Source organism: Colletotrichum fructicola, assembly GCF_000319635.2.
Source record: "Colletotrichum fructicola Nara gc5 chromosome Unknown KSG_Nara_v1_contig01, whole genome shotgun sequence".
NCBI classification, from domain to species: Eukaryota; Fungi; Ascomycota; class Sordariomycetes; order Glomerellales; family Glomerellaceae; genus Colletotrichum; species Colletotrichum fructicola.
Genome location: NW_027094051.1, coordinates 3,568,639 through 3,580,994, shown reverse-complemented (window position 1 = coordinate 3,580,994; position 12,356 = coordinate 3,568,639). Strand labels below are relative to the sequence as shown.

General features: G+C 56.2%; 2 protein-coding genes across 2 annotated transcripts; both read left to right on the top strand.

The window, feature by feature from the left end:
* Nucleotides 1-4,275: 4,275 nt before the first annotated feature.
* On the top strand, nucleotides 4,276-4,989 carry CGGC5_v001041 (uncharacterized protein; the record flags this gene model as incomplete). The annotated part of the gene is made up of 1 exon (XM_066150764.1): nucleotides 4,276-4,989. The coding sequence occupies one exon, from the start codon at nucleotides 4,276-4,278 to the stop codon at nucleotides 4,987-4,989; it is 714 nt and encodes a 237-aa protein (XP_066009615.1).
* Nucleotides 4,990-7,870: 2,881 nt separating this feature from the next.
* CGGC5_v001040 (uncharacterized protein) lies at nucleotides 7,871-9,852 on the top strand (the record flags this gene model as incomplete). The annotated part of the gene is made up of 2 exons (XM_032025624.1): nucleotides 7,871-7,924; nucleotides 8,275-9,852. The coding sequence occupies 2 exons, from the start codon at nucleotides 7,871-7,873 to the stop codon at nucleotides 9,850-9,852; spliced, it is 1,632 nt and encodes a 543-aa protein (XP_031877856.1).
* Between the last annotated feature and the right edge of the window lie 2,504 nt (nucleotides 9,853-12,356).

Genomic DNA, 12,356 nt, shown 5'->3' with positions numbered 1-12,356 from the left:
GCAGGGTCTAGGCCTCGAGCGAGCTCGACTCAAGCATAGACGGACCGTGGACAGATTGGCGTTGACTTGGGATGATCACTGTCTGTGTTCTGCTCATGGATGAGGATGTGCGAAAAAGGCCGGGAAAGCTTGTCGAACGTAGGTCCATCGCGACTTTGAGGATTTAAGGCAGGTGCCTTGCATAAAGACTTTAAGAAGGCTAATCACGGCCTCCACTGCTTTTCGGGAATCGATGTGGTATCGGCGCTCCGGGAAGAGAGGGTCTTCTATGCGTTTTCACCTCATCAGGATCAGTTCATTCAAACGTTTCCCTTTTTAAACCTCTTTAAAGTCTCTAAAGAGATCACCAACAAATGATGTTTCGTCCGGTGGTCCTGTTCGTCCCATTCCGACCCCGTGGGTCAACGGTTTTGTCCGGTGACAGACTTTCGCTACCGCATAAGATCAGCGATATAGGGTCCCCCCGCCGTGGAGCGACTCATGGATTTGGATGCAGGCACGAACAGGGCAAAGTTGGAAAGACGCCGGAGAGATAGAGAGGGAGAGGGAGAATGGGCTTGCTTTGACGGAAAAAGTGGGATGGAAATGAATCATTCCAGAAGGAAAAGCGACGAACTGATGGGGTTGCATTCGATGGACGGTTGAATATAGGGCGCATAATGATTCCTGTGTGATTTGTGTGATTGTGTTTTAAGCGACCTCTTGGGGGCGGTGCAGCAGTGCATCCAGCATACACATCGTCGTCATGCAATTGATGTCTTAACGCCAGTTCTGATATGCCGAAGCTCCGTCCGTCGGAGGAGGCAGAAGGAAATAGGGGGTTGCGCGGAGGCATCTTCCATCTCGGGGGCTTCGTCGCGTGTTCTGAGCGCCCGGCGCGTCGGTCGACTGCAACCTTGCGTCCAAGAAGAGGCAGAACCAAGGCAAGGTTCCGATCGGGTAGGCGTGCATACGTACATACAACACGAGGAAAAAGGCAGGCGCTTCAGCGGGCGGGAAGTGTGCAGCAATCGTGGTTGAGGTTTCATTGCGTCCGTCTATTCCGGGGGACGTTTTCTTTCTTCTCCCAGCCGCCCCCCTGTGCCGCCCTTCTCTTTTGCGACTTTTATGCGCGATGCGGCAGGTTGTGGTGGTGTTGCCCGTATGATGGATGACGCTCGATAGAGTGGAATTGCCACACTGCGTCTGCTCATCATTCGAGTTCCGTTCTGATATCACCGAGACCTACAGGTTCGGAGGTGCGACACCCCGCGGGATACCGTCTGTGGTAATATGCCCGCGCCGTGCGGCCGCAGCCAGAGGAGCCGATAGCAGGAGAAAGGCTGACGCTGCTGACGGAGAGGAGATATGGCGAAGAGATGAGGGTGCTGTTGCTTCGGACTTGTGCTGACACTTGCCAATGGGCCCCAGACCGGGGTTCATCATGAGCCTCGTCACAATTGTCGAGCTTGAGGCGATGGGTGAGATGTCTGTGGGGGCCAAAGCAGTGAGAAGAACCAGAGAGAGAGAGAGAGAGAGAGAGAGAGAGAGAAAGAGACTGGGGTCCAAGGGGGAGGAAACGAGAGTCTACCGATGATTCGCCCATTTCCAGGCCCTGTCCGTCCCTTAGGCGCCAGGCACGCAGGAACGAAGCAGTCTGCTTCTGCATCTTTGCCTCATTGCTTGCGGGCGGTTGGTTCAACGTAGCGCAAGGGTTGGCCCCCCCATGTACACGTAAATTGCAGGTTCTCTCGTCCGTTCATCGAGAATAAACAAAAAAGAGAGTTGTGTACGTGTGTTTTGTGTGTCTCGTCTCATGTTCGACCTCGCTGTGCAGCTTCTGATCTGTGCTCAACATTGTTGCGGGAAAGCGTCGAAGCACGCATCCCTCGCCAACGGGCGGTGACACGATAGCGAGGGAGCCGTACGGATACTTGACGCCGTATGTGCAAGAGCTCGGGGTGATTGTGCCTCCTCTTTGGTTGGATATGTCATGTTTTTGGGGTGTTTGGCGGAACGACGTCCATGCCCAATGATCGCCCAGCGACAAGGGGTCCCGGGTGGCCCTCGAAGTTCCTCCGATGGTTGGTCCAATTCCACCCTCGAGTCTGTCCGGTCTTCGCGCTCTTGACGATTGGGGGGTTCGTTCCTTCTCGTGTAACTTTGCTCAACATGGAAGTTGCCGGGTTTCCGATCCATCTAGACCAGAAAGGCTCACAAAAAATAGAACGACCAAGGCGGACGGCGGCGCTGTCAAGACTTGACAAGTTGGAACCTGTATTTGCTCTCTCTGCTGGTAATCTTGCTGTGCCGTCGGACAGCCTGCCTTCCGCGGCGCGGCACTGGGGCGAGCTGGACAGATTGATTTGATACCCAGGGACAACGAGAGACACGGGAGAGAGCGAGAGACAGTCACACAGACACAAGGGAAAGGATGCACAGACTCGCGTGATGGATGTGCGGCTGGGTTTTGCTTTCTGCGATTTGGTTTCTTGTGTAGCCAGCATATCAAAATTGCCCCTGCCACAGCAAGCCTTAAAGTGTGCGGTAAATGAGCTCGACGACAGATCTTGACTTGTTTCGGGAACCGCAATGGCCAGACGGCTCCGCGAGACATGGAAGGGTGAGGGAGCGAGGGGAATGTTGTGCGACTGGGCAAACCGCACCATCCATAACCTCGTTACGTGCTTTGCCATCGCAGAAAACCTGCAACCGTTGAAGATATTCTATATGTATTTGCTTTATATGGCTTGCCGTCGCGTCGTTAATGTGTGCTGCACGCGCGCTTGCGTGGTGTCATCGGGTCCCGTTTTTTGCTTGGTTTTCCCATCTTGCAGCCGAACGGCGGCCTTTCCGTAGAGGGAGAGACATACATGAGAACAATAAGTATCATATATGCCTGCCATCCCATCTCCTCTCTCCTGCGCCGCAACACCACCCCGCCAAAAAGACCGTACATGCGTGTAAAACCTGGCCGTGGCCGCTCGAACAAAGGCTCTGCCCTCGCTCGAGGCATCATCCCCTCGATTGCATGTCATGCCTAAAGTGTTGGTGATCATCATTATCAATACCCTTCTCGAGAGCCCCATCACATCACGCCGCCCCGGGCCAGAGTGACTCCGTTGGAAAGAAGAGACAGAGACACGGACAGAGCAGAGCCCTGTCGGTGGATTAATACCACCCATACTTTTTCTTACCTTACCTTTACTCTATTCGCGTTGTCCCCTGCTCCGTCCTATATTTCGACCCTTGGCTCGCATTCCTCTCGAGCCGGTGGAGCCCCCTTTACACCATCCTTACCCAACCGGACCCTCAGCCAGCGGACAGGGTCTGCCCCTGGGTCTCTCTGCTCAGCTCAATACCGGATTCGGCAGCCGCTTGTTGGTGCTGGCGGAGCACTCTGGAGTGGCTCCCCCCCCCCCCCCCCCCAGCCCAGGTAACAGGATCACAGGCGATTGGGGGGAAAAAAAGAAGTTGTGGTGGATGTCATCGATACCCACGACTTGCACAACGAAAGAGGTGGAGGTGGAGGAGGACGAGAAGAAGAAAGCAAGCTGGAGGAAAGGCGGCGGCGGAAGAGGCACCACAGCAGCAGCAGCAGCAGCAGCAGCAGCAGCAGCAGCAGCAGCAGCAGCAGCAGCACAGCAGGGAAGAGGGCGAATGAAGGCTGCGCTGGCGCGTGTAGGAGGTGTGATGGGCGCGGTGCCGTGGGCCCCATCACCGCTGTCACGGTCAACTCACAGGCGTGGTGGTGGTGGACCGGGGGCCGTGGACGAGAAGCAGCAGCAACGACCGCAGCATCGGCTCCAGGGACAAGACCGCCAACCTCGGGGGCCCTGGACGGCGGCAGCGATGCTGGTGGACCGGCATGAGCTCATAAGTTTCCTTGACGACGCGGACGCGGACGACCAGGTCCCTCTGTCCTGTTCTCTCGATCCCGTTGATATTGTTCCTGGCACTGCATCATCATCATCATCGTCTTTTTCATGTTCGTCTTGTTCGTCTGTTTTTCTGCTTGACAACGAAATCACCAACAACACCAACACCAACACCAAAGGCAATAATCATAATACCACCAAGGACGATCGCAACATACACAACCACACAGCCACCAGCACCAGCACCAGCACCAGCACCACCTACGACTCATTTCCGCGGTTCCCTTCCTTTTACTCGTCTGCGCGGTCAAGCTTCGACGAGTCGGCTACGGATGTAACCACTTGCCCGTCGACAGCTACAACGACAACGGACTCGACGACGGCGACGACGACAAGGACAGCAGCGACAACGGCGACAATGGCGCCCTTGTTCATGATTGGAGGCGGCGGCGGCGCTAAGAACAATGGCAAGACGACAGCGCCGGCGGAGACGGCGGCGGGCGGAAGGACCAGCGACGATGGCGTGGACCGGTCTCACGGCCTCTGGGACTATTTGCACCACGGACTCGACGGCTACAGCTCTCCCGACCTGCGACTGCTGGGCCAGTACAACAGCAGCAGTAACAATAATGAGAGGGAGACGACGAGTACGACGACGACAAAGCCGCACCAGTCGTCAGCAACAACAAGGACCCAGCAGCAGCAACAACAACATCAACAGCAGCTTTCGTCATCGTCTACATATCACCAGACGCTCTACGAACTACGGCCCGACTCGTCCAAGAGCCATCACAACCAGTACCTACACCGAACGAGCTCCGAGTCCGCGGGAGCCTCTGCGACATGGACGTTACGGAGCGGCAAGAGCCACGAGAAGACCAATAGCGGCAGCAGCAAGAAGACGACGGCCACGACGGCGACCAACATGACGATTCCGACGATTTGCGGCGTGAGGGAGCGGGAGGCGACGACGGCAGCGAAGCTGTCTCCTCCCGATGGTGGTTTGACGTCGATCGTCGTGCCCCCGCCAGTCTCGCCCTCGACGGCCTCTTTCGGGGCTGAGATGACGAAGCAGGAGTTTGAGGCATTGCCCGAGGTCATTCAGCGCAAGGTAAGCTATGAATTGTGTTGATGATGTTGTCGTCTTTTTTCCCTCTCATGTCTTACACTATCCCTCCCCCCCAATGTCTGAGCATTCATTTCTCTCATTATTGACATGAGCGTCTGTCTGTCTGTCTGTCTTTGGCGGAACCCCATCCATCCCTTCTGTTGTTCTATTCCTTTTTTCCATTCTTGTTCTTCCTGATGTTCCAACGGAGCGCCTCCAGCGTCAGCCACCATCTGCCGTTCCGATCTCATTCCTTTGAGAGCAAGTGCCGGGTTTCCTTTTTCTCTCTGTTTTAGCGCGGCCCCTTGTCAGGAAGCCATACCGAGAAACAGGCCGTCCGTGGCGTTTTCTAAATTATTTTTCCCTGCCATTTTCTTTTTTCCCCGACTTCTTCGTTGCTTTCTGTCCCTCTCGGTCTGAAAGTTCCACGGACCGTGGGTTTTTTCTTCTCCTACTTTTCCCCTGGGACCTTTCCCGAACAAGACATTGGCCTATTTCCCCCCAAACCCTGGCCAGCCAGCCCAACTGCCCCCTGTTCTCATTTGTTCAGGCACACAGACATGAGAGCATTGGACAGCGCATAACTTTCCTTGGGTGTAATTGCGCTCCAGCCTTTCTACAGGGCTCAAGGCAACGTGAGGTGGTATTGGTAGGGCAGGGACGGCAAAGAGGGCCCAGACCTGCAGCAAGCTGCGGCCCAGAACCCGAGCCCGGGGTATCTCTCTTGCCTCCTCTCGCCTGCCTGCTGCTGCTGACCAGCTGTTCGCCTGGAGCTCTCGCCTGAATCCCGCGTTCCTGTCTGCCTGCGCAGTTGCAGTCGGGGGCTTTCCTGGTTGGCGCCGACTGGCCGGGGTTGTGTGTGTGGGTTCGTTTCCCTTCACATTGGGATTGCTTCCCGTTCGAGCTCAGGTCCCTGTGGAAGCGAATTGGCTGCTGCTGCCGCCGCTGTGGGTGTTCGGTGTTCATCAGCATCCACCGCCCACTGAGACATGCACCCAAAAGAACCGCCCGCGTTAGCCTCAACTGTCTCCCCTCTCAACCCCTTACCGCGCGCACACACACTCACAGCATGCCCCCATCACCACGCATTCTTTTCCGTCCAACCAACACCCAGCAGCCTCTTCCCTCTGCCCCCAGCTGTTCGTCTTCCCCCCACACCTTCATGCATTCGACCCCCAATATCACCTCCGACGCAGCCAGTCAGCGCGGGCGATAGTGTGTTGTCAGGCACAGGCGTAAGCGTGAAGACGACGTGCGCTAGTCTGCACATGCATGCCAGCCAGCCGCTGAAGAGCGAGGACGCGCAGAGAGAACGAACGAGACAGAAGTGAGGGGTGAGGCACAAACAAACACACGCAGAGAGAGAGAGGCCATCACGCACTCGTATTGGACAACGACTCGCCACGATCTTGGTGTTGGGAAGATGACTCGCCAACTGCGAGAAATAACACTTCCCAAAAACAGACAATCAACAACAACAACAACACCAGGGTCCTGTCGGTCCAATCTCGTCGTGTCCGCGCTCTCGGGACCTCCTCTCTCGCGTGCCCAGCCTCATCTCTTCCAATCCCGTCTCTTTATCGTCCCAACGCGGCTCGCCCTGATATTGCCTGCCTTGTCTGGATTATCAACACACATATCCAGACTGGGCAGCCCGGTCCACAAAATCCAGCCATCGTCAGTCAATTGCCGTTGTGCTAGAGAGGGAAGTCCCAAGGAAAGGACCGAACGACTTTTGTCTCAGTCTGGTTCGTTGCAGATCGGGAGTTGTCAATCTTGGGGCCGAAGATCCGTCATTGTCTCTCCTCTGTCCCGCCGATATCGTTCATCTTCGTTCGTCACATCCCTCCCTCCAACAAGCCCCATCCCAAAGCCTAGCCTAGCATTTGCCGTACCAAAGATTGCTCAAGTACGGCGGTGGTCTTGCAGCGGCCTCTCTCTCTCTCTGTTGGACCATCCCAATTCCCCTTCTCTTCCCACATTCCATGGAGCCCCCCGGGCCGCCAAGTGGTGCCGTGGGCTAAAAAGGAGCATGGGGCTAGACCGATTGCACGCATGGTGTCTCTGGTGCGGCGTGGCCTCGCAGGCTATTCCCCCATGGTGTCGTGTATCGTGTCTGTTCGCCGCCCTTTTCTGGCCCTCTTCTGCGTTGAAGGCAGACTTAGGTAGGCCTGGGTCATGCACCTTGCATCAATACCGTATGCAGAGCTGCAGCAGCGCAGGATGCACTGACGCGGGCACTGGCGCCGATGCACTGACCTGACTTGACGTGCTCCACGGACGCTTTTCCCACACGTCCGGCCCAGGGCAGGGCGGCATATGGATGGCTCTTGCTTGACTCCTTGAAGGTGCCGCCGCTCCTTGCCTATTCCGAAGGCCGTTGCTCCTGTCTCAATTGGACACAGGTCGGTGGGCTGGAACTCTGCACTTTGGGCTGGACTGACTGGCTGGAGTCTTCCGTGAAGTCATGGATCATCACTACCAGTACCGACCTAGCCTTGGGACTGGGAGGGAGGGCCTGCTCCCCACGGTACCTCAGTCCACTCAATAATGGCCCATCTCAGGTGGGAGTTGAGGTGTTTCCAGTCGTTGGTCATGTACCAGTGTACCTTTCTTTCTCCTTCTGTCTCTGCCTCGTTCTCTCAAGTACCGACCCCCAAACTCCAAATGGCTGGACCAAGGCTTTTACCCCCAACCCCGAGCTTCGTTCCGAGCTTGCTCTGTTTCTGTCGCTCCTCGTTGCTGATCTCGATGTCTTGTCGGCGGCTGGTGTGCAAGTGATGCAAGTGCTGCGCTTCTGCAACTACTTCTTCTTCTTCTACTCCTCCTGCTGCAACTCAACTGCGGCATCGTTTCCCTCTCCATACTAGTAAAGCTCCATCCGTCATGCACCTCAGCAGATGCAATGCAGGTCCCGCCCACCAACAGCACAACACGACGCAACACGACACCACCACAGGTACGAACGAGCACAGGCATACCCTACACGGTACGCTCTTCCTTCGCGAGTACCTTAGTTAGGCGCAGCGCACGCAGGCAGACCCAGTTGTTGGAGAAGCCGTACCCAGTCACCCAGTCCCAGTCCCAGTCCCAGTCCCAGTCCCAGTCCCAGTCTCAGGCCCAGTGGCATTGGCATTGGTACCGCGCCAGGAACACCATGGCCACGGCTCCCGCATTCTCGCTCAACCCCTTCGCTCGTTCCTGCATTAAGACATTGCATGCCCTCGTTGTTTCTCAATTCAATTTCATTCTTGATCTCACTTACATTTCGCCATCCTGCCTTTGTATCGCTGCTAAATATCTCCACAGTACTTTAGCTCCCTCGAAAGACTTCACTTCGCCAGCCTCGCACCGGCTCCCCCTCAAACACCAAACTTCCTCGACCCCTTCCTGGACCGCCCGGAGACCAGCCCCAACCCGCAGACCCAGACCATCAAGCAGCGCCGCAAGGCACGACAAGCCAGGCTTGCCTCCGACCAAGTCTCCGACCGCGTCAAGAGACGCAACTCTCGCCGGTCCCGCGTCACCTCCACCGGCGCCTCGTCTGTCTACGTCCGCCTTCCCGACAAGATCAAAAAGAGGCACATCATCACCGAAGAGCAGCTCGCCTCGGGCCTGAACCGCAGGCACGACATCATTCTCGACCCGGCTGATGAGGCCGTCTACAAGGTCCGAAGGAGAGCGTCAAGCGTCGTAGGACAAGACGAACTGTGGAGCCCGACCTTGTCGGTCCGACCCCAGACTATGGAGTCCCAGCCGAGCCAGAGGGAGATGCCAAAGAAGGCCAAGCCTGTTCGGCCGGAACAGAAGAAGAAGCAGCTGCCGGAGAAGATCCTGCCGACGTCTCCAACTTCACCAAAGAACAAGCGGGATTCTTTCTACGACAGCTTCCGTTGGCTGGAAGAGGATGACGACTTGGATCTGCGCCTGCACCTTGATGACTACCACCAGAACCTACAAGAGGAGGCGCCAGCCCCGAAACAGCGCAGGCCGTCGTTTCGCAGGCACTTGTCCATATCCAAGATGCCTTTCGGCCGTACCTCGCTCAACATGAACCGGCCTGGCACAACGCAAGGCGTTACGAGCAACCCGGGCTCTCCGATTTTTGGTAACGCCCCGAGTAGCCCCCAAGCCACTTCCCCGGGCCATGGTCGCCGCAGATCCCGCGCCCTGTCTCTCATCACACCGAAACATAGTCCGCAAGACACCGTGGCGGCATTTGACCCCGAGGCCGCACATTACCAAGATCCCGAGGCCCGTCTAAAGCTTCGTGCGTATCTCGCATCACCGCAAAGGTTTGACGAGGTCATTGAGTTTGGGTTCCCGTCCAGGGAAGCCATGTCTCCAGAGGCGGCAAGGAACAGCAAGCACCCCAAGAGCAGACGCTCAAAGGCAGTACCGGCAGACGAGTCGGACAACCTCCGCACTTTCCTTGCGGACGATAGGTCGTCGATATACAGTGAGGATGGTTCTCTCGACTCGGATTCCCCCAAGACGCCTCAGACACTGGAAAATGCTACCGCCCTCCGGCCGCCACCGCCATTGAAGGGCGACAGGGCGTATTCCCCTCAGCCGTCGAACAACGAGTACGCAGCAGCCGAGACGAGGGAGATGACGTTACGCATGACACTCACTCGACCCGACCTGCGGGCTCACGACGACCAGATCTACGGCTGGCAGGCAAAATGCTGCCCTCCCGCGCCCGGCAGGAAATCCCAGTCGAACGCATTGCGAGACGACTTTGCCGCGCCCGCGTTTGCCCGGGATGGGACGTCAAAAGAAAGCATTGAACGTCAGTTCGCGGCCATGGACCAGTGGAACGCTCAGACCAATGACCGCGGCGTCATGAAGCGTTTTTGGAACAAGGTCCGGCGTGGACAAGCATAACGCTGCGGTATGGGATGCTTGACTTGCTGCAGCCCATGCTCAGACCCTTTAATTCGAACCGCAAATTTTACGACGCCCGTTAGACTCCCACAGCGAGATTGCAAGACTCGACGTAATGACACTAGCAGCACTGTTTCTTATACCCCCAAATCAAATATGTATACATATTTATTTTCATAGTGTCTATTATCTCCCTTTTGTTTTCCATATTCTCTCAAGAGCGATTTTTGTGTGTGCGGGAGGGGCTTCACAGCCAGGAGTTGGAAGACGGTGATAGCGAGATGCATAAGGGGGGGGGGAGGAGTTACTGTAGGGAGATGGGAACTGCCGCGGTTTCCGCCTGTCACTTTTTTGTTTCATCACACGCACAGAGTGATGGACCCGTCCAGAGAGGCGGATCATTGCTCAAAGGGGAGAAGGATAAGATGGGTTGTAGCGTAGCATTTGTCAACGGCGTCGCTCACAGGCGTCCGCCCCCTCTCACAAAAAACAGAAGAAGAATTTAACTCCCACCTGTGCCGCCGCGACACGTTTTTTTGGTGTCTGATTCGTATGTGACATGCAGGAGACGTGAACGTGTCCGTGGGAGAGTTTGGGCTGCGTTGCATTCCGTGCTTGTCACAGGAGAGAATCGTTCGAGGTGCAGCGTGTCAGCGTTTTGGGCGCAGGCAGGCAGGTAGGTAGGTGAGTGTGCAAGCGCTGCGAGGGCGGTAAGCAGATTACAACGCGAGGATCATGGCGTCGGACGGGCGATGGATCGTCGCAGGATTGGGCGCGACGGCATGGGTGGTGGTGCTGGCATGGGCGAGAGAGTGTGTGTGAAGATGAACCCAGGAACCTGGTTGATAGCTCCCTCGGCGTTAAGCCACTCGGACGTCGTGCTGTGTGTGTGAAACAGATGTTATCTCCTACTTCTGCTGTCCGTTGTGCTGGGGAGGATGACATCGGCATATTTTGGATAAACGGCGGTCTGTGGGTATGGGATGTGAGTAAGGTGTAATGGTGATGTGATATGATGAGACGGGGGGGCATTGGGATGTGATGGAATGGGAATTGGGATGGGATGGGATGGACCCCTGGATCTGTTGCTTGTTGCGGGCAGTGAAATCTAACGGTACCTAGTTTCTGGTTGCGGTTCTTGCGCTCGGGGCTGCTGGCTGGGCTTTTCATGTTTGGTGTTGGTTCACGTCACGGCTAGGGAATGAGGGGGCGGGGACGGGGGGGGGGGGGGGGGGGGGGGGTTTGCCTTCTTCTTCTTCTTCTTCTTGGGGAAAGAGTAGGTAGCCTGCCTGGCTTGTTCTGGATGAGGTCTGATCATCATGGACGGGCTTTATTGGGAAGCCAGACGATGGTTCTTCTTTGGTAGTGGTATTTCCATTCCCGGCGAGTGGGGGGGAGATGATTTGGAGCGTAGTTCGGAAGGGTCGTCTTCCGTGGGTTAGTTATCGGGGTTCAATTTGGGGTGCGGGTTCATTTTAGGGGTTGGTTTCGTTTCGTGAGGTTGGTTCGTGTCCCGGCACTTTTGGGGGGGGGACGTCGAGGGGTTTCCTTGCCTGTGGCTAGAACGCTTGAGAAGGAAGGCAGGATGCTTCTTTTTTTGTGATGGGAAACGGGCGCCGGGGGGGAGTTTGGACTGGCTGCGCCCGATGTTCAGATGATTTGAGCGCGATTACATTGTCATGAGGCGGTGTGGTTTTTGTTCTTGCTTGCAGGGACGGTTGGAGATGCGCAGTCTTTTTGTGAGGTATTGGGGAGGAAGGGGAGCTTGGACGTGCCGAGACTTGTTGCTTGGTTTACCTTACAATGCCACGTGCGCCTTGGTAAATTCTTGCCCTTACTCCCCCTGGTTCCCGGCAGGTTTCGTTTCGGAGTGCTTTATTCTATCTCCGCGGGAAGGATTTTGTGCAAAACGAAACATTCTGGGTTGGTGAAACGGGGGTTTTCCGGGGAAGGTTGGTGAGTTGGGGTGGTATCGACGGTGACTTTGCGGTTGCATTTCGTTGGGTGGGGAAGGGGATTGGGATTAAGCTTGATGGACGGATTCTCGCCTGATTCTTGCGTCGCAGCAGATTGTCAATTGTCAACTTGTCAGTCCAGAAACTGAACCATGTGGCATGAGCTTTGGCAGTGTGGAGTTCGTCATTCGGGCGTGTTGGCCATGTGAACAGGCGCCGGGCAAGATTGCGGTGGATGCTCTTTGGTGTCTGTCAATGATGAAATTTGACGATCACTGTTTGCGCCTCTTTTTTTTGAGGGGGAAGGGACGGATTCGGACCGGATCGGCGGACATGGCACCTTAAGTGTTCGGTAGTGAACTGAGACTTGTAGCGGCAGTGGAGAGCCGGTGCTGGTGGGAGCCGAGACAGATCGGAGGAGGCAGTTCGGGCCGAAGGGTGATGATGACGCCCGGATTTGGGTGGCTTGAAGCCACGAGAGGTTTGTTTCTGGCTTGCGTCCATTACCGTCAAGGTCGGGAATCTAGGCGCAACGACGATCATCCGCGT